Source organism: Rhinoraja longicauda, chromosome 4, assembly GCF_053455715.1.
Source record: "Rhinoraja longicauda isolate Sanriku21f chromosome 4, sRhiLon1.1, whole genome shotgun sequence".
Lineage (NCBI taxonomy): Eukaryota > Metazoa > Chordata > Chondrichthyes > Rajiformes > Arhynchobatidae > Rhinoraja > Rhinoraja longicauda.
The window spans coordinates 27,907,296-27,931,398 of record NC_135956.1 but is presented as its reverse complement, the minus strand read 5'-3'; the positions used below and the strand labels follow the sequence as shown (position 1 = coordinate 27,931,398).

The 24,103-nt window shown below is 41.1% G+C and overlaps 2 protein-coding genes and 1 non-coding gene across 3 annotated transcripts in view; all 3 read left to right on the top strand.

The window, feature by feature from the left end:
* The first annotated feature begins 2,458 nt into the window (after positions 1-2,458).
* On the top strand, positions 2,459-7,878 carry rps20 (ribosomal protein S20). Its single transcript, XM_078398558.1, has 4 exons — positions 2,459-2,591; positions 4,195-4,294; positions 4,759-4,832; positions 7,661-7,878. Exons 1-4 carry the CDS (start codon positions 2,589-2,591, stop codon positions 7,841-7,843), a joined length of 360 nt encoding a protein of 119 aa, XP_078254684.1. The 5' UTR covers positions 2,459-2,588; the 3' UTR covers positions 7,844-7,878.
* LOC144593255 (small nucleolar RNA U54) lies at positions 4,627-4,689 on the top strand. Its single transcript, XR_013547231.1, has one exon. It is a non-coding gene; the product is annotated as a small nucleolar RNA U54 (small nucleolar RNA).
* Positions 7,879-11,262: 3,384 nt separating the features above from the next.
* LOC144593004 (kinesin-like protein KIF20A) overlaps positions 11,263-24,103 on the top strand; it is a 35,355-nt gene continuing 22,514 nt past the window's right edge. The window contains exons 1-8 of the mRNA XM_078398418.1: positions 11,263-11,282; positions 14,891-14,998; positions 18,158-18,296; positions 18,402-18,506; positions 20,224-20,343; positions 21,395-21,533; positions 22,441-22,625; positions 23,981-24,086. Of these exons, the coding sequence (XP_078254544.1) occupies positions 11,263-11,282; positions 14,891-14,998; positions 18,158-18,296; positions 18,402-18,506; positions 20,224-20,343; positions 21,395-21,533; positions 22,441-22,625; positions 23,981-24,086 (922 nt within the window). The remainder of the gene's footprint in view (positions 11,283-14,890; positions 14,999-18,157; positions 18,297-18,401; positions 18,507-20,223; positions 20,344-21,394; positions 21,534-22,440; positions 22,626-23,980; positions 24,087-24,103) is intronic.

The window sequence follows — 24,103 nt, the reverse complement described above, 5'->3', positions numbered from 1 at the left end:
ATAATTATTTGGATAATCAAGGCCTGATTAGAAACAGTCAACATGGATTTGTGCCTGGAAGGTCATGTTTGACTAATCTTCTTGAATTTTTTGAAGAGGTTACCAGGGAAATTGATAAGGGCAAGGCTGTGGATGTTGTCTATATGGACTTCAGTAAGGCATTTGACAAGGTTCCACATGGAAGGTTGATTAAGAAGGTTAAATCGTTGGGTATTAATAGTGAGGTTGCAAGATGGATTCAACAATGGCTGAATGGGAGATACCAGAGGGTAACGGTTGACAATTGTATGTCAGGTTGGAGGCCAGTGTCTAGTGGAGTGCCCCAAGGATCTGTGTTGGGTCCACTGTTGTTTGTCATTTACATTAATGATCTGGATGATGGTGTGGCAAATTGGATTAGTAAATATGCAGATGATACTAAGATAGGTGGAGTAGTTGATAGTGAGGTAGATTTTCAAAGTCTACAGAGAGACTTGGGCCTTTTGGAAGGGTGGGCTGAAAGATGGCAGATGGAGTTTAATGCTGATAAGTGTGAGGTGCTGCATTTTGGTAGGACAAATCAAAATAGGACGTACAGGGTAAATGGTAGGGAATTGAGGAATGCAGTGGAACAGAGGGATCTGGGAATAACTGTGCATTGTTCCCTGAAGGTGGAATCTCATGTGGATAGGGTGGTGAAGAAGGCGTTTGGTATGCTTGCCTTTATAAATCAGAGCATCGAGTATAGAAGTTGGGATGTAATGTTGAAATTGTACAGGGCATTGGTGAGGCCAAATCTGGAGTATGGTGTGCAGTTCTGGTCGCCAAATTATAGGAAGGATGTCGACAAAATGGAGAGGGTACAGAGGAGATTTACTAGAATGTTGCCTGGGTTTCAGCACTTAGGCTACAGAGAGAGGTTGAACAGGTTGGGTCTTTATTCTTTGGAGCGTAGAAGGTTGAGGGGGGACTTGATAGAGGTTTTTTTAATTTTGAGAGGGACGGACAGAGTTGACGTGGGTAGGCTTTTCCCTTTGAGAGTGGGGAAGATTCCAACAAGGGGACATAGCTTCAGAATTGAGGGACAAAGGTTTAGGGGTAACATGAGGGGGAACTTCTTTACTCAGAGGGTTGTGGCTGTATGGAATGGGCTTCCGGTGGAAGTGGTGGAGGCTGGCTCGATTTTATTATTTAAGAGTAAATTGGATAGGTATATGGATAGGAGGGGATTGGAGGGTTATGGTCTGAGTGCTGGTAGATGAGACTAGGTCAGGGAGAATGGTCGGCGTGGACTGGTAGGGCCGGACAGGCCTGTTTCCATGCTGTAGTTGTTATATGTTATATGTCGTCAAAAGGTCGCAATCCAAATTGCGAATCCAAAACGTCGTCCGTCTATTTCCCTCCACAGATGCCAAGTTCTTCCAGCACTTTGTTTTTTTTATATAGAGAAAAGTGTTGGGACAATGAAGCAGCCTCGTTGGACGCTGGTTCTTCACTGAGATTTGCTCTGCGGCGACCATGGTTGGTATTGTTTGTATACCATCGTGGAGCAAATAGCGACACATTTTTGTGGACAGCCAATTTTGAGGAGGGCTTCCACAATTGATGCAGTCCAGGTTTTCAGTGAGGTTAAAACAAGACTAGGTATGGCCACGATTTTGGGTATTTTCTTGGGTATTGTTTTGTGCCGTAAAGCTCATGTCTAGACGGACTTTGGAGAACAACTCCCTTGTTCACTGGGAGAAAGTCGTTCCTGTGGTGATATAACCTTTCAAACTAAGCCATGGCAGACAAGAGCCCCAGTCGGGATAAGCTTGTGATCCAATTAACACACACACAAGCAGCAACTCTTGTGGAACCCCCTAAAATATGACGGCCAGGCGGTATTTGTGGAGGACATGGACTTGAGAAGTTTCGGATCGGAACCCCGTCCCTTCTTCATACTCTCCACAGATGGTGCCTGACGCGCTGCGTTCCTCCAGCAATTTATGTGTTGCTTAAGATTCCAGCCCCCGCTCTTTCAGAAGAATAGTTCTTCCGAAAACAATCGCTGCATTGTCCGAGAGCAAAATATGCTACCCGACGAATGTTGTTGTGCAGCACCAGCACAAGTTTCGGCTGAAGTAAAATCTCGGGTTGCTGAATTGGGCTCTCCCTCGAAGTGAGCATTTGCTGGAGAGAGTAAACCCTTTGCACTGAGCGCTGACTCTCTTGCTCCAGGGTCAACTGGGAACGCGCGCGCGCGCCGCTGCCGCTGGTTACAGATGGCCCGCGCGCGCGCGCACCGCAGCGCACCCCGCGTCAGCGAGCGCTCGGACCAATCAACGGCCCCGCGCCGCTGCCGCTGGTTGCAACTGGCCTGCACGCGCACCGCAGCGCACCTCGCGTCAGCGAGGGCTCGGACCAATCAACGGCCCCGCGCCGCAGCCGCTGCCCTTCCGGGGCGTCCGCGCGGATGTTATTTAAGGGCCGGCGGAGGCGGCGCCGCTTCCTCTGGAGCTGTGGGCGGGTGGTTGTAGTTGCTGCTCCTGTTCCTGACTCACCGCTGTTCGCTCGCTCTCCGCGTCCCAGCCGGACAAGTCGACGGATAAGTCGGTCAGGAAGTCGTGATGGTGAGCGGCGGGCGGGGAGAGAGGGAGCGGCCGGGTGGGGGCGAGCAGGCCCCGGTCCGGGATGGGGACTGTGAGGGAAGGGTGGGCACTCCACGTGTCCGCCGTGCTGGAGCGCTGGCGGCCTGGATGATGCGCGCGGCCGGGCGGGAGCACGCGAGCTCCCCGGGGCTCACCACGTGCCCACCCACCCACACACCCTGCTCTCGGTGCCCATGAACTTGCTTTGAGCCACGGATTCGTTTTCAAGAGTGAGTCACATTTAGCTCTTGGGGCGAAGGGAATCAAGGGGTATGGGAAAATAGCCGGAACGGGGTACTGATTCTGGATGATCAGCCATGTCATGATCATGTTGAATGGCGGTACTGGCTCAATGTTTCTAAATGTCCTCCCAGCCCATGCTGATCATCACAAACCCATCCCCGACAACCCCATTTTATTCTTTGTTTCTTCCCTCTGCCATTCCCATCAACTCGCCCATTGCACGACTAGGGTTTACTGGGCACTTCAGCCGTCAGATACTCCACAAACTTTCAGATCTATGGAAGCCACGATGTAGGAAATACAAAGTTACATATGGCAGATTCCTCCTACCGATTACATTAAGACTGGTGGAAGGATAAATGTTCTAGGTATACAAACATTCTGCATACATTAAACGTTTGGGCAAAAGTGGTATCGAGTCTCAGACTAAGTTAATGATGGCCTTTTATTTGGACTTCTGTTAGAGAAGAAATGCTGTAACTATGCAGATATCTCGTTCAGAGGAGGCTGAACAGGGCAAAGAAGTATGAACTTGCGGGAATAGATTTACTAAAATAAATTCTGGCTGTTCATGAAAAACATTAAAATGTTAAAGGATATTTAAATGTCACGGTTTCAATGTTTTTGTTTCGGTCTGAAGAAGGGCCTCGACCAGAAATGTCACCCATTCATTCTCTCCAGAGATGCTGCCTGTCCCGCTTAGTTACTCCAGCATTTTTTGCCGACTTTTTTTATTTAAAGTTCACTTGTCTATGCTCCTCCCCGGCGTAAAGCAGGGCCAGATGTAAAGTGCTTTTTGACCCACTTCAGTGAGATGCTGCTTCTAGCTGAATCACAAATCTGGTGGCAGAAGCCTGTAACATCTGTGGCTAAAGGTTCTAACGACCCTGAGGCTCAAATGGCTGGCTGTCAGGTTGATTGGATCATTCTGTTTCTCCACAAATAATCACTGAGTGCGACATGGTTGCGCAGCAGTAGAGTTGCTGCCTTACAGCGCCAGACACCTGGGTTTGATCCTGACTAAGGGTGCTTGTCTGTGTGAAGTTTGTACATTCTCCCTGTGACCTGGCTTGGTATAATTGTAAATTGTCCCTCGTGCATGGGATGTTGGCCTGTAACCTTGCTGTAAACTAAGATATTGTTAGCACTTGATTAGCAAGCATTAAATAGTTTAATTTGGTTAACTTTATGTAATTCAACCTAATGCTGTTATTATAATCAGTTACAACATAAGATCATTTTTTTCACATTACTTGGGAGACTTAAAACATAAACTTCAAATTTGGAGAAATTAATTTTAATCTACATCTTTTTACTTCCCCCCCCCCCCCCCCCCCTAAAGGCATTTAAAGATGCTGGCAAAGCACCTGTAGACCAGGAGGTTGCAATCCATCGCATTCGAATCACTTTGACCAGCCGAAATGTGAAATCACTTGAGAAAGGTAAGCATAAATTTGGACTTGGGAGACTTTAAACTTTTAAGTATGGAATTTGCAAGTAATTTGGGTTAAATTTTCTGACCCAAACTTTTTAATCTTTCTGTAAATGGGCATAATTTAATCAGTGCATGAATGCACACCAAAGGAGTCTTGGATGTATTGAGATGAACGTGATTGCCTCAGATTGGCTTTTAAGTGTCTGCAAAATTTATTTTCTGTATGGAGTTGCAAACATGGCTCTATTTTTGAGCTTACAAGCAAAACATAGAAATTTGTACATGAATTAGTGGAAGCACAAATTAGTTTATAATGAAATTAAGGGATTTTGTATTTATTGGCAAGGATGATATTCTGTAAATGATTTACATGATTTATCTATACGCTATTCTGAGCCAGTTTTGAAGATGACAGTGTAAATTGTGGAGTTGTTTTCTTTGTTCCATAACTACTTGTTCCTCCTCCTGCAGTTTGTGCTGATCTAATTCGTGGTGCCAAAGAGAAGAACCTAAAAGTCAAAGGACCTGTTCGCATGCCCACCAAGGTGTGATGCTTTATATATTGATAAATATATATCTGTGCATTATGATGGCTTGTGACCTTGTATTTGCGGTCCAGAGATATTAATGGGGAGATTATAATTTAGAATGGTCATAAAGTTCAGACTAACTCTTGGTATAGTGATGAATAATTTGGAAGAGAATCTCATGTAATTTGGAAGAGAATCTCATGTAACCTACAAGTAACAGGCAGATCTGGTTGTTGCAATAACATTCCTCAAATTCCTTAGAAAATCTGGTAACTTATTGCATTGCTGTCCCTCAGAATGGTTCAGTGTCCATTGTTGCACATGTACCTAGGTGCAGTGAAATTCCTTTTTTTACATAAAATTCAGTTAAAATCATGCGATATACAAGTATGATACTATTTAAGTACACTAGGAATAGGTTACACTTAGACAGTATACAAGAGTTGCCATGTTTCTGGTGCCATTTTGTATGATTCAAATTCAAAGCTGTCCTCAGTAAGAGTTGCTGGATTGGCCTGGCTAGGTCCCCCATCGCAACCAAAATAGTTTGCTTTTATTGCAAGGAGAAAGATCAGGTAAAAGAATTACTCTCTTTAGACTAGACTTTAGAGATACAGCGCAGAAATGGGCTCTTCGACTGACTGCGTCTACACTGACCAGTGATCACCCTGTACACTAGCACTATCCTACACACTTGGGACAATTTACAATTGTACCAGAGCCAATTAACCTACAAAGCTGTACATCTTTGGATTGTGGGAGGAAACCGAAGCATCTGGAGAAAACTTACATGGTCACAGGGAGAACGTACAAACTCCATACAGACAGTCTCCATAGTCAGGATTGAACCTGAGTTTCTGGTGCTGTTATGCACCAACTCTACTGCTGCGCCACTGTGCTGCCCTAATGTAATTGATGCTTTTGTAAGCCCACGTGGAGTAGTTTTTTGGTCCCATTGCCCAGAAAGCATGTACAGATGAAGTGCAGCAATGGCTCAAAAATGAATCTTGCAAAAATTGTTGTATCAATAATACATCACTTTATATTTGAAGAATAAGGTGAGCGCAGCCTTCCATAAAATTTTTAGATGCTTGAATTTTTAATCTTCCAGACGAAACGAAGAGGGGGGGGGGGGATTGGTGCAGAATTATTGACCATTGAGAATTGGGGATGTTCAGATCGATCACGAATTCATGGTGGAGCAGAAATTGTATGGCTTGCTCCATAGTATTGCTAGAAACTAGAGTTAGAGTAAATGCATCTTTGCCTATATTTCAACTATGACTAATTTAAGGACATTGTTTTAGGTTTAGGGTAACCTGGCAGTCAAGGATGCTACACGGGTGCATTTTCAATTATATTGGGTTTTTTATTGAGTTTCTACTTTTTAATGTTTGTACTATGTTTAGAAATGTGCTGCTGTTGTAATAGTAACTAGATATTTAATTTGTGGGATGAATTTAAGAATGGTACCACTACATTAAGCGCTTAAAAACAGTGAGTATATTTGGCAGTCACAACATTAAAGCTACTTTTAGGCTGTAAAATCACAGGTAACGTGGCCATGCCAACATCACCTTGTAATGTTAGGATGAGCGTGGGTAATGTATGCATCTTAACACACGTTGGACAGGTACTAGCATTTTATAGTTGATAATGGCTGATTTGTGTGGCGATTAGTGTATCTCCATTAACAGCTATGGTGTGTCTTGGGCTACTTTTATAACAATACTTTCTCCAGACATCATCTTTGGCACTGACTTTATTGACTGAAGGTCCTGATCCTGTGCCATTTATAAACTAAAACTCGTTTGTTTGTTCCTGAACTACAGCCAAAACACTCCATGATAGCGCAACAATTTTAGGCCCATCTTACTCACCGTCGTCCCTTTGGTACTAATGGAAGAAGTTTAATTGAAATCGGTGTTATATTTTTTAAGTTATTCATTTTAAAATTTAAATCTACCTCTTAGGGAGGATGGGGAGGGAGAGGGGAGGATAAGGGGGTGGAGTGTGGAGGGGAGGGGAGGGGGAGGAGAGGGTGGTGCACCAGTGCAGGAGAGGTTTGGGCCCAACGGGTCCACTTGGTCTAGTACTGTTCTAATGAATCTTTGAATCTTTTTTGTTGGGATGGTTGAATTTCAAGCTGCAATGGGAAGGTCCGTGTACTTGCCCCAATAATTTTAAACAAATCCACAGAAACTGATTCTCAGCCCCATCGAACAGTGTACCACAATCAAAGTACATATACTACTTGGCTCTCACTTATTAATTGCAAGTTGCATTTATTGTCTTGTGACATTGAATGCATAGGGATGCAACGCGGCCTTTTTTAAATTGTTGGACTATTAGGGGCATACAGATTTTTCTCTCAAATCATGTTACAATGCACTAGTTTCCTTAATGATGCATTGTCAATTTATTCTTCCTTCCTATTGTGTTTCCCTCTATACTTTGAAGTGCTTAGTTTCATCTGTATAAACACAACTTTTGCTGTAGCCATAGTCTGTAAACTTTAGTCCAGCCAGAAAGCTTAAGGGCCTTGCTGCATTTAATCACAGTAGCACTATTATCTTGCTGTTTAAAACATTTTGGTGTGCAATAAATGCAGATCACTGAAATCAACTTTTTAGAGAATTGAAGCTATCTCAGCATGAGAATCTAAATCATATTGTGGAAAACCATTCTCCATAAACTTTTTCATTATTTAACCCTTCTGATACAGCTCATTCGTACATCCTTCTTTTCTTTGTTCACTTTGTATGTTTTCATCAATTAAGATTAAATTTGTTAACCTGCAGGAGAGTTAACATAATTTCATGAGTTTATGTGCTTTGTTTCAGACTCTGCGTATCACAACAAGAAAGACTCCTTGTGGTGAAGGTTCCAAAACCTGGGATCGTTTTCAAATGCGGATCCACAAGCGCCTAATTGATTTGCACAGTCCATCTGAAATTGTGAAACAGATCACCTCCATCAGTATTGAACCTGGTGTTGAGGTAGAGGTTACTATTGCCGATGCTTAAATGTCTATGGAAATGCAATAAAAAATAAAACCCTACTGTGTTTTCCAAATCTCACTTTATTAATTTCATATCCACACATTCAAATGCCTCTCCCACCAGTGCAAGGAGTGAAATTATAGTAGTGAATCTTGAATCTCTTGAATCTTGAGGGAGTTTCATCGATTTAATTTGAGATTACACTGGATACAGGTTTTGAGCAAAACTTCAATAAATCTTCCAAAAGTGAATAAAATTGTTCAATCTTTTACATGCCATATATTAACTGGTTGGAATGTCATTGAACAGTTATAGTTCAATGTTGGCCTTGTGTGGATATAGACGGATATAATTGCAGATGCTCCATGTATTTGGCTGTCCTTGGCAGCACTTTTCATAGAAGTGAGGATTTGTCATTCTTCAAGTCTGAAGAAAGGTACCTGACTCAATGTGACCTATCCATGTTCTCTAGGAAAAGTGCCTGGCTCACTGAGTTACTCCAGCTCTTTGTCCTTTCTTGCTAATTGACCGATATTTTCTTTACTATTATTAGATTGAGATTAAATGCCTATCTTTGACAATCCCTGCAGATGGAAAGTACATTTTGTGATTGGTACAGTTTAACTGGTTCAAGATTTTAACCTTTAAATTGTGCAAATTACAAAAGAGAAAACAAACAGATAAACTGCCTTTTTGTCAAATTCCAGTCTCCCAGGGATAATTACGCAAATTTTTGACGACTTAAATTTCTGGAAATATTGCATAGATCAACTGTCTCAGGAGAACAGCAACACAGTTTTACAAGTATTAACCTACCATCACAACTGAATGGCTGCTTTCATAATTACTTGTATATACATCTTGGGTATTTGACAGAAAGCCTTCAGGCACCATCTTGCTGCATTGTAATATTGTAGCTGTTACACACATGATACAATACAATACAATATATCTTTATTGTCATTGTACCATGGGGTACAACGAGATTGGGAATGCGCCTCCCATACGATGCAACAATTTAGGTAATTTAGACAGCAGCAACCCAACGAAACGAAACAGTTTTGGACAGGGTAAAGTGCAAGTTGATCTATGCGTTATCATATCATATATATACAGCCGGAAACAGGCCTTTTCGGCCCTCCAAGTCCGTGCCGCCCAGTGATCCCCGTACATTAACACTATCCTACACCCACTAGGGACAATTTTTTACATTTACCCAGCCAATTAACCTACATACCTGTACGTCTTTGGAGTGTGGGAGGAAACCGAAGATCTCGGAGGAAACCCACGCAGGTCACGGGGAGAACGTACAAACTCCTTACAGTGCAGCACCCGTAGTCAGGATCGAACCTGAGTCTCCGGCGCTGCATTCGCTGTAAAGCAGCAACTCTACCGCTGCGCTACCGTGCGTTGTGGCCATCCGGCTCAGCAGGACCGGTTCATAGCAGCTATGGCCCTGGGGATGAAGCTGTTCCTGAGTCTGGAGGTGCGGGCATAGAAGGCCTTGTATCGTCTGCCCGATGGAAGGAGTTCGAACAGACTGTTGCAGGGGTGTGAAGAGTCTTTGTGGATGCTGGTGGCTTTTCTGAGGCATCGTGTGTTGTAGATGCCCTCCAAGTCTGGTAGCTGTGTTCCGATGGCCCTCTGAGCTCTATGGACTACCCGCTGTAGAGCTTTCCTTTCTGCCTCCGTGCAGCTGAGGTACCACACAGGGATGCCATGCGTTAGGATGCTCTCTATGGTGCAGCGGTAGAAGGTCGTCAGCAGCTGTTGGGGTAGACCAGACTTTTTCAGTGTTCTTAAGTAGAACAGTCTTTGTTGTGCCTTCTTGACCAGCGCAGCAGTGTTATTGGACCATGTTAGGTCCTCCGAAATGTGAGTGCCCAGAAACTTGAAGCTGGACACTCTCTCCACACTGTCCCCGTTGATAGAGATTGGGGCATATTCCCCGTTATGTGACCTACGGAAGTTGATGATCAGCTCCTTGGTCTTGGTGGTATTTAGGGACAGGTTGTTATCCGAGCACCAGTCCGCCAGGTTCTGCACCTCCGCTCTATAGTTTGTTTCATCCCCGTTGGTGATCAGCCCGATCACCGTTGTGTCATCTGAATGGCGAGGAATGGGGTGGTTTGAGTCGAAATGGGTTATTTCACTGTTAGAGCAGCACATGGACAACATCTAGATTTGGAGTGTAGTGGCCAAAGCCAAATGCAGCATTTGTACTTAAATTTATCAAACTTTAAGTGTGCTTAATTTTTGACAAAGGCACAGCATGGAACCTGGCCCTTTAACCAACAAGAGTACACGCTGATTACTTGTTCTCGAGTTCTGTTATCCCACTTTTGCATCCACATACTATACACTAGGGCAATTAAGAGGCCAATTACCTTGCAACCTTTACTTTGGAATGTTACAATTTAGTTTATTATCATGTGTACTGAAGTACAGTGAAAGGTTTTGTTATGTGCTATCCAGTCAGAGGAAAGATAATACATGATTACAATCGAACCATTTACAGTGTATAGATACATGATAAGGGAATAATGTTTAGTGCAAGGTAAAGCCAGTAAAGTCCGATCAAGGTCCGAGGGTCCCCAGTGAGGTAGATAATAGTTCAGGACTGCTCTGGTTGTGGTAGGACGATTCAGTTGCCTGATAACAGCTGGGAAGAAACTCCCTGAATCTGGAGGTGTGTGTTTTCACACGTCTATTCCTTTTGCCAGAGGGGAGATGGGAGTGGCCAGGGTACGACCAGTCTTAGATTATGCTGTTGGCCTTGCCGAGGCAGTGTGAGGTATAAATGGAGTCAATGGAAGGGAGGTTGGTTTGTGTGATGGTTCTGGGCTGCGTCCACAATTTACTACAATCTCTTGCGGTTTTGGATGGAGCTGTTCCCAAACCAAGCTGTGATGCATCCTGATTAAATGCTTTCTATGGTGCATCTGTGGAAGTTGGTGAGAGTTGAAATGGGACATGCTGAACTCCCTAAGCCTTCTTGGGAAGTGAGGCGTTGGTGTGCTTTCTTGGTCATTGCTTCAATATGGGTGGTCCTGAAGAAGTTGCTGATATTGACTCCTAGGAATTTGAAGTTTTCAACTATCTTTACTTCAGCACCAGCAATGCAAACTGAGGTATGTGTACCGCTTCGCTTCCTGAAGTCAATCACTATTTCCTTTGTCTTGCTGACATTAAGAGAAAGGTTGTTGTCTCGACACCAAGACACGAGGTTCTCGATCTCCTTCCTGTACTCTGTGACATTATTTGGGAGTGGGAGAAAACCAGAGGACCCTGAGGAAATGTCTGCAGTCACAGGGAAACATGTAAACTGTACAGACAGCACATACGGTCAGATTGATCCTGGGTCTCTGGTTCTGTGAGGCAGCAACTCTTATCAGCTTCACAGTGCTGTTCATTGTAAACCATATTTGTTTGAGGTTGTAAAGATGGATGGAAGAGTTAGGAAGTGAGTTGAGCATGGGCAGCTGAAAAGATAAATGCTGGTGGTGAAGATTAGTATGGCTGCAGTAATTTGGGGGAGGGAGTAAGCATCAATAATTGAATTTGGTGCATGGAGAACTGGGTCTTAAGAGTCAGGACAGTGATAAATTTGCTGCAAGGTAGGTGGGTAGCAGAATTTTGAATGCAATTGATGGGAGAGCAATAAAATAGTTAAAGGTGCAAAAAAGCATGGAAGGATCAAAAAATTTTTTACTAAGTGATCTCTATCTGAGAAGATGGACACAAAAAGCTGGAGTAACTCAACGGGACAGGCAGCATCTCTGGAGAGAAGGAATGAGTGACGTTTTGCGTTGAGACACTTCTTCAGAGTCTGAAGAAAGGTCTCGACCCAAAACGTCACCCATTCCTTCTCTCCAGAGATGCTGCCTGTCCCATTGAGTTACTCCAGCTTTTTGTGTCTATCTTCGGTTTAAACCAGCATCTGCAGATCTTTCTTACACATTCTATTGAGAGAATGCTGTATTGGAATTGTAAAGAGTCACTGACAATTTAGGCACACTAATGCAAGAAAAAAAAACTGCTGGAGGAACTAAGTGAGTCAGGCAGCACCTGTAGAAGAAAATGTACAAGCGCAGTTTTAGTTCAAGATGCTTTTCAGACAGTCTAAGTTCAATCTAAGTAGAATAGATATGCAGCAGGAGTAAAGACATTGTCTTTGGCCTAGTGAGATCAACCTCAATAAGATGCAGCCAATCAACAACAGTAAATAGTGGTAAAGGAGGTGTAATGTTTGCCTTCATCAGTCAGGGTATTGAGTTTAAGAGCTAGGAAATCATGTTGCAACCCCTGTTCCACCTCCTTCACTTTCATCAAGGACCCCAGCACTACTTGCAAGTCAGGAGACGGGAATTCACGTGCACCTCATTTAACTACATCTACTGCATCCAGTGTTCCCGATTTGTCGTCTTGTACTTTGGCAAGACCAAGCAAAGACATGGCGCCATTTTATTGAAGATGAGCTCGGTCTGCAATAACCTGCTGGACCTCACAGTTGCTAACCATTTTAATTCCATTGCCAGAGTGAGGCCACACACAAACTGAAGGAACAACACCTGATACTCCACGGGAAAACTTACAGCAAAATGGTATGAACATTCAATTCTCCAATTTTATGTAACTACAAAACCATTTAGGACTGGTATGAGGAATAAGAAAAATTCACCCAGAGAGTTGTGAATTCTAAAACAGTTTTTAAAGTTGATGCAATTACCTGTATCTTGGACAGATGATGTTTCAAGTCGGAACTCTTCTTAGAACGAGGGTTGCACAGGTTGGTTCAAGAATCTGATAGCTGTAATAAGTAGCTGTTTCTGAAACTGATAGTGTGGAACTTCAGGCTTCTGTCCCTCCTGTCCAATGGTGACATTCAGAAGAGGGCATAGCCTGGATAGTGGGGATCCTTGATGATAGATACCACCTTTTGAGATGAGATGCCTCATCTAGATGCTTTCAATGGGCGAGGGAGGGGGGTGTTGTATCTGTACTGGGCTGAATCCTCCACTCGCAGGCAACCCTGCACCTTCTTCTTGATTGCATCCATGTGCTGTATCCATATGACATCGAAGATGATAACACCCAGGAATTTGAAACTTAACCCTCCCCACCACCAACCCACCACATGGTCTCTGACTTATCCTTTCTGAAGTCAATGTTTAGTTCCTTGATTCTGTTCACATTGAGTGAGATGTTGTTGTTGCGGTACCATGTATCACTCTACTATTCACAGTGTCAAGATGTGTAATTTGGCCAACAACAGTAGTATCATTGTTGAACTTATAATTGGCCTTGGAGTTGTGCCGATCCACATATTCATATGTATAAGGAGAGTAGAGCAGGGAGCTAAGCACACACCCTTAAGAGATTTAGTTTATTTATTGTCACGTGTAACGAGGTACGGTGAAAAGATGTTGTTATCGATCTACACTGATTGACGTCTGCTGATGAGGAAGTTAACTGAGGTACAGCGGAACAGGTCTTGGAGCTTTGCGATGGGTTTGATGGAATTGATCATGTGGAAGCCCTTTTAGGAATAACAGTAGACGTTATATCACTGGCTCTCCACTCTGCGCTATATATATTTATATATATTTGTGTATATATATATATATAAATAAATATATTTATTTAAATATATTTGTTTGTGTGTGTGTGTATATATGATATATATACCAAACACTGCGATATATGTATACACATATATATTTGTGTGTATGTAGATATATATATAATAATAATAATAATAATATTCATTTATTGTCATTGCAACGAGTACAACGAAATTAAAAAATAGCCAATCCTGACGGTGCGTACAAACATATATGCAATAAATGCAAAAACAAATAAATACATAAATACAATTAAATACAATTATATTAAGTACAAGATTTTTTAACGGTGTTGCCTAGTGCAAAGGTAGTGTTCAGTTCTCGTATGGCCCTGGGGTAAAAACTGTTCTTAAGTCTGTTTGTTCGGGATTTGATCGACCTGAAACGTCGACCAGAGGGCAGATGAACAAACAGACGGTGGCCGGGGTGGGATGGATCTTTTATTATTTTGCCTGCTCTACTGAGGCAGCGTAGGCTGAACAGGTGCTCCAGGGAGGGCAGTGAGCAGCCGATGATCTTCTGGGCCGTCGTGATGACCCTCTGAAGGGCCTTCCTGTCCTTTTCTGAGCAGCTGGCATACCATGTGGTTATACAGTATGCCAGCACACTCTCGATGGAGCAGCGATAGAAGGACAACATGAGCTTCTCCTGCAGGTTGGTTTTCCTGAGGATCCTCAGGAAGTGGAGTCTCTGCTGTGCCTTCTTTACTGTGGTGATGGTGTTGGTAGACCAGGTAAGATCCTCTGCGATGTGCGTACCCAGGAACCTGAAAGCTGGTACCCTTTCCACACAGACCCCATTGATGTAGAGTGGGTCGTAATCTCCACTGGTTTTTCTAAAGTCAATTATAAGTTCCTTTGTTTTGGAGGAGTTCAGGACCAGATTGTTCACTGAACACCATGCTGCCAGCCTTTGGATTTCATCCCTATAGGCTGTCTCATCTCCTTCTGAGATGAGTCCAACCACAGTCGTGTCATCCGTGAACTTGATGATGGTGTTGGTGGGATGGGTGGGGGCGCAGTCGTGAGTGTAGAGGGAGTAAAGGATGGGGCTCAACACACAGCCCTGTGGTGAGCCGGTGCTCAGTGTAATGGTGGAGGAGAGGTGAGGGCCTATTTTGACGGTCTGGGGGCGGTTGGTCAGGAAGTCCTTGATCCATTGGCAGATGGTTTGGGAAAATCCAAGGTCCAATATACACATATATATTTGTGTGTATGTAGATATATATATATTTGTGTGTGTGTGTGTTCATATATATATATATACGGTATATGATATATATACAGTATATGATATATATACTGAACTTTCATTTATTATATTGTTTACAGAATATTATGTTTATATATTCTGTTGTGCTACTGCAAGTAAGAATTCCATTGTTCTGTTTGAGACATATGACAATAAAACACTCTTGACTCTTGAAGTATCTGTTCCTCTTATCCAGATGGTCCAGCCCAGAGTGGAGAGCCAGTGATATGGTGTCTACTGTTATTCCTAAAAGGGCTCTTCATTTTAATGAAACTGAGGAAAATGCAGCAATTGGCATTGCAAAGTAACAAAGCAGATAAATGCTTAAAATAAAACCTAAAATTGGAAAGAAATGTAAATATGCAGCGAAAAAAAATGTCTTTGTTCTTTCATTGAACAATGGCTTCAACAAGTCATTGAAAGATTTTAAATCATACATAACAATTTCGCTTTTTACTAGTTCAAAATTGACTTCAGTTGTTTGAATTTAACACAATATTTTTGTTTAAAGCAGCAGACTGGCTTGAGTGGAGCATCTACTTTTGAGCTGGTACAGGCAATAGGCAAATAGAAGTGAACCTAGTTAATTTCTGAGGCAGAAGTTGATTCCACCCTAGCCAATCTCTTGAAGTACTTCGTTTTGGTGGATGCATGTGGTTCTGGACAGTCGTGATTGAAGCAGGCCTCCTTGGTTTTTTCGAGCACTGGGATGATAATTGCCCCTTTGAAGCAGGTGAGAACCACAGGCCACAGACAAAAAAGGACGAAGATGTCCTTGAATACTCCATCCAGCCAGTTGGTCTGCAGAGGTCTTAAGCACATGGCCAGGTTCGCTGTCTGGGTCAGACACTTTGTATGGGTTCACCCTCTTGAAGGATGCTCTGCTATCAGCCTCGGAGACTGAGATCACAGTGTCTTTTAATTTGTTGAAATAACATTAACTATTAGAATGTTGAAACTTGAAACAATGAATAATTGTTCTGGACTGTCTGAGCCAGTCTGCTGCTTTTAATAAAAATGTTGTGTTACAAGAACACTATTTGAAATTAATTCAGAACTGGGGAAAAGCTAAATTTGTTATGTATGATTTAAAATATTTCAATTACTAATTTTAGCCATTGCTCATGAGAAGAGAGTCAAGAGTGTTTTATTGTCATGTGTTCCAGATAGAACAATGAAATTCTTACTTGTTGCAGCACAACAGAATATGTAAACATAGTACACTGTAAAAACAATATGATAAACGAGAGAGAAAAAAGTTCAGTGTGAATATATACAGATACACACAAGTACACACACACACACACACACACACACATTATATATATATATTAATACACACATATTCAGAAAACAAACAATAATAGTGCAATAATAATAATACTAATAATAATAATAATAATAACTAGACCAAGTGGACCCGTTGGGCCCAAACCTCTCCTCCCCCCTCTCCCTCCGCCTCCCCCCTTCCCCTCCCCCCACCATCCCCCTCAACCCCCCTTACCCTCTCTCCTCTCCCCTCCCTCCCCCTCCCTCCTCCCTCCCTAGGAGATAGATTTAAACTTTAAAATATGAATAACTTTAAAAATATAACACCGATTTCAATGAAACTTCTTCCATTACCACCAAATGGTGGTGAGTAAGGTGAGCCTAAAATTGTTGCGCTATCATATACCATTTTGGCTGTAGTTCAGGAACAAACAAACAAACAAGAGTTTTAGTATATAGATAATAGTCTATTGTGGTTCAGAGCTTATTTGAGGTTGTAGTATTTAATAGCCTGATGGCTGTAGGGAAGAAGCTGTTCGTGAACCTGGACGTTACAGTTTTCAGGCTCCTTTACATTCTTCCTGATGGCAGGGGTGAAATGAGTGTTTGGCCAAGATGGTGTGGGTCTCTGATGATGCTGGCTGCCTTTTTGAGGCAGATAAATTTCTTCGTTGGTGGGGAGGTTAGAGCCAATGATGGACTGGGCAGTGTTCACAACTTTTTGCAGTCTTTTTCGCTCCTGGAGGTTCAAGTTGCCGAATCAGGCCATGATGCAACCAGTCAATATGCTCTCTACTGTACACCTGTAGAAGTTCAAAAGAATCCTCTTTGAATCTTCTCAGGAAGTAGAGGCTTTGATATGCTTTATTTATAATTGCATCAGTGTGCTGGGTCCAGGAAAGATCTTCGGAAATATGCACTCCCAGGAATTTGAAGTTTTTGACTCTCTCAACAATCATCCAGTTGATAAAAATAGGATTGTTGATCCTCATCCTTCCTCTTCCAAAGTCCACAATCAGTTCACTGGTTTTACTGATATTGAGAGCCAGGTTGTTGTGCTGGCACCATTTGGTCAATCGGTGATCTTACTGCTATCCAATGACAGAAGAAAGAGAATTCCCTTTCACAGTACTTATATTTCTTTCAATTTTTAGATTTTGTTTTAAGGATTTATTTACCTTGTTATTTTGCCAATACACGTGACAATAAATAAACTAAATCTCTTTAAGGATTTATTTACCTTGTTATTTTGCCAATGCCAATTCCTACATTTTCCCCAGTTTCGTTCAAAGGAAGAGTCCCTTTAAGAATAATTAACGCGACCAGAAACAGGTGCCACAAACTCCCAATTTAAAAGGAAAATGTAGCGTTTACTCAAATCTTTGTCTCTATTAAAGCGACAAAGCTGGTGTGACCGTGTTTTAAACCTCTGTGGCCAATAGGTTGGGACGAATTGTGTTTGGATAGTAGTCTGTGCAGAAAGTCGAGGAAAAGTTCGTCCATTTTCCCCCCAACAGATCTAACCCTGAAACAGCAATTGGCTTAAAGTTTAAACATTTTCGAGGTTGGCTTTGACCACTTTGTTTATGGTTGTGATGAGCGTTCTACACTCGTTTCCTAACTTTATTTTATGTTTTTAAGCGAAATTGAAAGTTCTCTGCTATTTTTAGCGATTAAATCCGGGAGTTTAGCTCATTGTCCCATTAATTTGAGTGCCCATATAAGTGAAATCTTATTTATTGTCCATTGAGTTTCCTTTTAACGAATTGGTAGGCTTTTGGAGCGAGTATCATCCCACGCCACTCAGTGTTAAATTATGTAGCTTTATTGTAATGCAGATAAAAACGCGTCAATAATGATTGTGTTCTGTTTATGCTTCGTAGTGCTGTATGTTTCAGTCTCGACTTGAAATCGTGGACAACTTTCTCCCCAAGCATGGGTGGTGTGGACGCGTGGGTGGTGTGGGGTTCTAGGGGAACCTTGCGTTTCCTCGGACTCTGGACGTGCCAGTCGAAAGATTAATGAAGAGAGTTTGAAGGGCTGGGACACGAAACGTTGCCTGTTCATTGCCTCCACAGATGCTGCCTGGCTCGCTGAGCCAGTTCATTGCCTCCACAGATGCTGCCTGGTTCGCTGAGTTGCTCCAGCACTTTGTGTTTTTGTCCGAAATTCCAATCCCTGTGTCTCTGTTCAGAGTAACATTCATTTCCTATCGGTATATTGCAGCAAACATGACTTCTACGTCCGAATTTTCCACTTTCCATGAAGCACAAACCCCGGAGCAGCGTTTGTTGGGTCGATTGGACGAAGCAACGACCCAACGATGTCTTGAGGTTGGTCCATCGTGTATTTGGTGCAGGATATCGACTCCCCTGAACTGCTCCTGGTTAGTTCCCCCCACCCCCCATGCGAATTATTGTTCTGCTTATTCCGAACAGGGTGACAGTCGTGTGAAACCATCTGCGGCCGAGGATCAGCGGCTTAAAGTGTATTTGAGAGTGAGACCTTTTTTAAAAGTGGAATTGGCAAACACCGAATCCCAGGTTAGCAAATATAATCAACGTACTAAATGACTTTTTTTTTCACGAAGTGTTGTCAAATGTCACTTGTTTTGTTTGAATTAAAGCTCAAAATTTCAGCCCTCGATGGAATAATAATAATAATAATAATAATAATATATTCCTTTATTTGTCCCACACCGGGGAAATTTCCAGATCGAACATTGTCGGAATTCATAAATGACCTCGCTTCTATTACGCCCATTACTGCTATTCAGTAGTAATCAGTTAATCAACCTTTCGGATTGAAGTCATTTCAATAGAAAATAATTCGGGCAGAACGTTCCTTAAAATGGGAGAGCCGTATTTCCACATAGGACATGAAGTCATTGGTCACTGTAGATTCTCCCTAGCTTGTAGATGAGAGGTAGTGTCTGTGGGTGAATTGTTGAGAGATGATGAGAATAGGTCTGTAAGATGGGTCTCGCCCATCCAGAGATACGGCCTGTCCCGCTGAGTTACTCCAGCATTTTGTGTCTATAACAATAGGTGTGACTGAGGAAACTTGGTATTAAAACGTGATTGTTGTGTGAGCCAGCAGAGACATAATCGGCTGACATGCCCTTCCTATGGTAGAATGAAATATGAAATCTAATATGGATTTTGGGGCTATTTTTTTGTGTTAGTTTACGTTGAACAACTAAAATAACAGCGCATGCGCATTTCTTGGCTGCCACTTACAAGCATTCCCATTCAAAGTAATAGATTTCAGAAATGCCTGATGTATTAAAACTTGGGTTCAGCTTGTACTGTGGTGTATGCAACCAATCTGGAACAATTGATCGCCTTCTTTAAATCATGCAGTGGTTTCTGGTATCAATTTGTATACAAAAATATCATGTTAATACAAATCTGTTTATCATAAATTCCTGTAATTAATCTTATTTGTGAGTTCTCCATTTCAAGTACTTTTTAGCTGGAAATAAGCTGCCCAGTAATAATAGCAAAATCCTGGTTTAAATTAAAACACTCTTCACTCATTCTAACAGAAATCCAAATGCATAGAGGGATTTTTTTTGGTAATCCAAATAAAATTGTATTTTCTACAATATCTAGAAACTATTCCTGGAAGTTGTAGTTGACCGCATTATTTCTGGTAATACATTCCAATCAATAATACTGAAAAATGCACGGTCCCAAATGTGAAAGGGAAGAGATGAGGTGGAAATCAATAACTTGTATTTAAAAAAATTGCAGCCATCTGGAATAAAAGTTTACAAAATCAAGACTTTTTGTAATTGAAAAGAATAAATGTTTTGTGGGGAGACTTTTTCCAGCCAAATGTAGTTTGTTACAATTATTATAGGTATAATTAATGTTTTTTTAATTAAAAACTGCAAGATAGAACTTTGCCGCACTGGGTACATTTTGTATATTTGTACATTTGTCTAATTATGAGGCCATTTTGAAGCAACATTAATCAAAATGTCTCCATGATGATCTGTGCCGATTGCCTTTGCCTCTAAAGATTTACTGCTATTCTTACCCTTTGTGAAGTAACATTTACTGTATGGGTTGTACATTTTGCCCCACAATATTTCATTCACTAGAATTATTATTTGGATGCAATAGATTCTCAGTCCAGTGGGTGTGAGCTGGGTGTACTGTTACACTGAGAATGTATGATATTCCTTTTAATATCGATTCATCTTGTAAGCTCGTTGATTTTGTTAACTTTTACAATCTTGAATGTGTGTCTTAGAACTGTGTAGCAATAAAAGATTCGGAAACTGTTGTGTTGGCAGCGCCTAAGCATTCAAACACTCTGAAAAATAGTGGCAGGGGAATTGGTCAAGCTGTACACAAGTTTACATTTTCTCAGGTGAGTGATCACTTAAATATTTTTTTGTAAACCCGATTCTGGAAATTGCTTCTGACTACTTCTAAGCTTCATTTGCAGCTGTTCTCTTCTGTCATTCTATTTGGGAAAGGATTTAATTTACTACATTTTCTTTTACGTTAAAATGCTCTGTTACTCATCACTTTAATTACTGCGGATCAGAAGATGTTTTTCTAAATAGTTTTGGTTGCTCAATTGTATTTTGTTGACTTATGGAAAATTAACCTCCTTAATGTAGGCTTATGCTTGTTTTCCATACTTCTGTATTCCTTTTCCTCTGAGCTTGCCTTTGTCCCCCAGCAGTAACCTGTGATTTAAGAAAAAAAATGTCTGTGGACTGTGGCTCTGGCCCCAATACTTGCATTCATTGTTCCTGCACAGAGACTGCAGTTGGGAATCAATCACATTGGTGGGTCTGGGATTGAAAGCATGTATTTGCCCGAAAGGATGGCATAATTCTTCCCTTGAAATGCATCAGCTGGGATTTCATAATAACTAGCTGTATGGTTGCTTTACTTGGGATAAATGTTTTAAAAGTCGTTAATTATATTTATGATTGTGTCTGCTTTTTGCTTAATCCAGAAATGACTGAGTAAAACACTTGCCTATTATTTTGTACTAAATTTCATCTTCACAAAATTTCATATGAATTTTTGCATAGATGAAATTGGAAATAAAGATTACCAAATTCTGCAGAAGTATTCAATAGTTGAACCTTCAGCCCAAAGCCTTTTATTTTGTTTTTTCCCCCCACAGTGGCATTTTCTCAACTGAATTTGCCTGACTCAATTGGTATGCACTTTATCTTTACCAGTGTGAGTGATTTATTTCAAGAAGTGTTCTCTTTTCATTGCCCTTTCAAATCTTTCATTGTTTTAAAGATCCTTGTACTTGATCATGTGGCACTCTGGTTTTTTCTTGTGGTAAATGATTCCAATCTCTTCAATCTTTCCGATGGTTCTGAATATGAAATCCAGGTTCTATTCCTCTTTTTTAACCTTATTTGTTTAACAAAGTTATTATCCTTTGTTAGATATTTGGACAGGAAACCAGTCAGACAGAAATCTTCAATGGTACAGTAAAGGATCTAGTTAAACAATATCTCCAAGGGCAGAACAGTTTGGTGTTTACTTATGGAGTTACCAATGCAGGGAAGACCTACACAATTCAAGGTATGTTGTTAGGAGAATATGGGGGTAAAAAAAGGTACCAGACAAAAATGAGAACTAATTATGGAGATATTTAAAAAGCTCCAAAAGATGTGTCCCAATTATTTACTTGTGTGTATCATTGTAGTACTGAACATATGCTGTAGAACGAGTTGCATGTGTAGTTAAGTTGTTCTGGTAGAGATGAAACAAAAGTATACACCTCACAATGTGGAAAGATTGCCCAGGTACATCCTGTTAACAAAATTGCAAATCAAATCAAATCCGTCAATTTAACACTCAGCCAAGTGCGGATGTAGCCCATTACATCACGCAAACCAGCCTTCAGCCTCACCTACATAAAGGAAGATGATCGCAGATGGCTGATTATCCCAGCCCTAGGATGCTCTTGGGGTAGTGTCCAGGCCCAATCTTCTCCAGCTTCATTAATGACTGTTCTTCCATCATAAGTGGTGATTATACAATGGTCAATCCCATTTGGAACTTCTCTTCAAAGAAACAGTCCAGGATGTGCAGGATGTAGACGAGGGTTGGTAAGTGGCAGAAAACATTTACATCACAAAAGTACTAAGCCATGAACATTTTCAACAACAGATCAAATGAATAAATGTTTAGAATGGTGAAGCAATACCAACCGGTGGATTGCTATGTTCTACATTGAGCGAGTTGCAGGCAAGTGCAAAGTATTCCATGAGATCACTGACATGTGCTGTGTAGATGGAGGAATGGCTTTGGGTGTCAGGTTAATTCTGGACTTGCTATAGAACAGTGTTGTAAGGGTATCTTTTGTGTTTCAAGAAGGTGAAACAAATTACCTTTCATTTCTTATTATTGTCATATTTGTCGACTAGTTATTTGGATATTAAAAACAATATTAAATATAATAATAATTACACGTGATTAATCATAGGTACTGGTAAAGATGGAGGTATTTTACCAAGATCATTGGACATGCTCTTTGATCATATAAAAGGCAGACAATATCAAGGTATGGATTTAAAGCCACATGTTGGTGACGATGTTTTAAAACTGGACAATAATCAAACCCGGCAAGAAGAGGCTATCAAGTCAGCAATCTTTTCTTCGCAGAGAGAGGTGATGTTCAACAAAAATGTTTCTCATCAAATTTTGTAGTAATTGTAACACTTATTCAAACATCTTTTCCAATTCTGAGTTGTTTATCCTGCAGAGATGTATATGAACTAAAACAACATTTTCAAAACGAATTATTGAATTGAATACATTTTATTAGCCAAGTATGTATACATACAAGGAATTTGCCTTGGTGGTTTGCTCGCAAGTAACAACACAGCCAATTAAAAATAAAAATATATAATTTAAACATGTGAAGAATGAAATAAAATACCAGAGCACAAGAGTTTGGAGTGTAGTAGCTCTGGCACAATGGTGTTGAATGCAGAGCTAAAATCCACAAACAAAATCCTTGCATGGGTCCCCTGGCAGTCTAGGCGCTGGAGGATGAAGTGCAGGCCTAGGTTGACTGCGTCATTCACTGAACTATTTGCCCGGTATGCAAACTGCAGGGGGTCCAGCAGGGGGTTTGTGATATTTTTCAGGTGGGCCAGCACAAGCCTTTCAAGGGTCTTCATGTTTACAGAGGTCAGTGCGACAGGCCTGTAGTCGTTAAGATCAATAATCCTTGGCTTTTTGGAACAACAGTGGAGACTTTGAAGCAGGCAGGGACAGTGCAGGTTTGCAGGGACCGATTGAAAATGTCTGTGTAAACTGGTGCCAGTTGTTCGACACGGAGCTTGAGGGTATAAGGTAAAGAATACTTTAGAAAGTATTTCTAAATACTTTTTCGGGTAATATCGAATATCATGAAAATTTATGACGATGCATTTGCATTCCACATGGAAAATACCACAATTTGATGATTTTTTCTTCCATTGATTTGGCCTAAATTGACTTAATTTATATTTTTTATTGTCAATGAAAATAAGGTTCAAACACAAACTTCAGACAAATTTCAATTCTAGATAAGATATTCTTATCCATCTACTTCATTAAGTAAGAGCTTAAAAATCAGTAAGGGCTAAGCAAATTGAAATTATTGGAATGTCTAAGGAAACAATAGAACATAATGAATACTTTTGCAAGGCTACTTTAATATATAGTTTAACATTGCACATGCTATCTTTACAACCATTTCTAAAAAATAAATGATCTTTTGGGGTTAAACTTGAACATTTAAATATTGTATGATGCATATTCAGAGTCTCAGTCAGATGAATATTAATTTCTGTTGTTGAAAATCCTGCAAGTGATGTCTGTTCAGATTAATTGATAATTACCAAAACGGTGTGGTTTTATGATATCATGCAGTTGTTTTAACATTTTCCCTTTTTTAAACCGTTAATTGTGACTTGGGTCTAAATTATTGTGTGGTTTCTGAACCGGAGCACAACTTCTAAATGTTTTCCTTTCAGGAGATGGAATGTCGGCCCTTGAGGATGATTTGCAATAAGAGTAGCCAAAAAGATTTGGCGCAGGCAAGCTCCACTCTGGCAGACCACATGACCTTTGATGAAATAGGTATCTCTTCCTAAGGG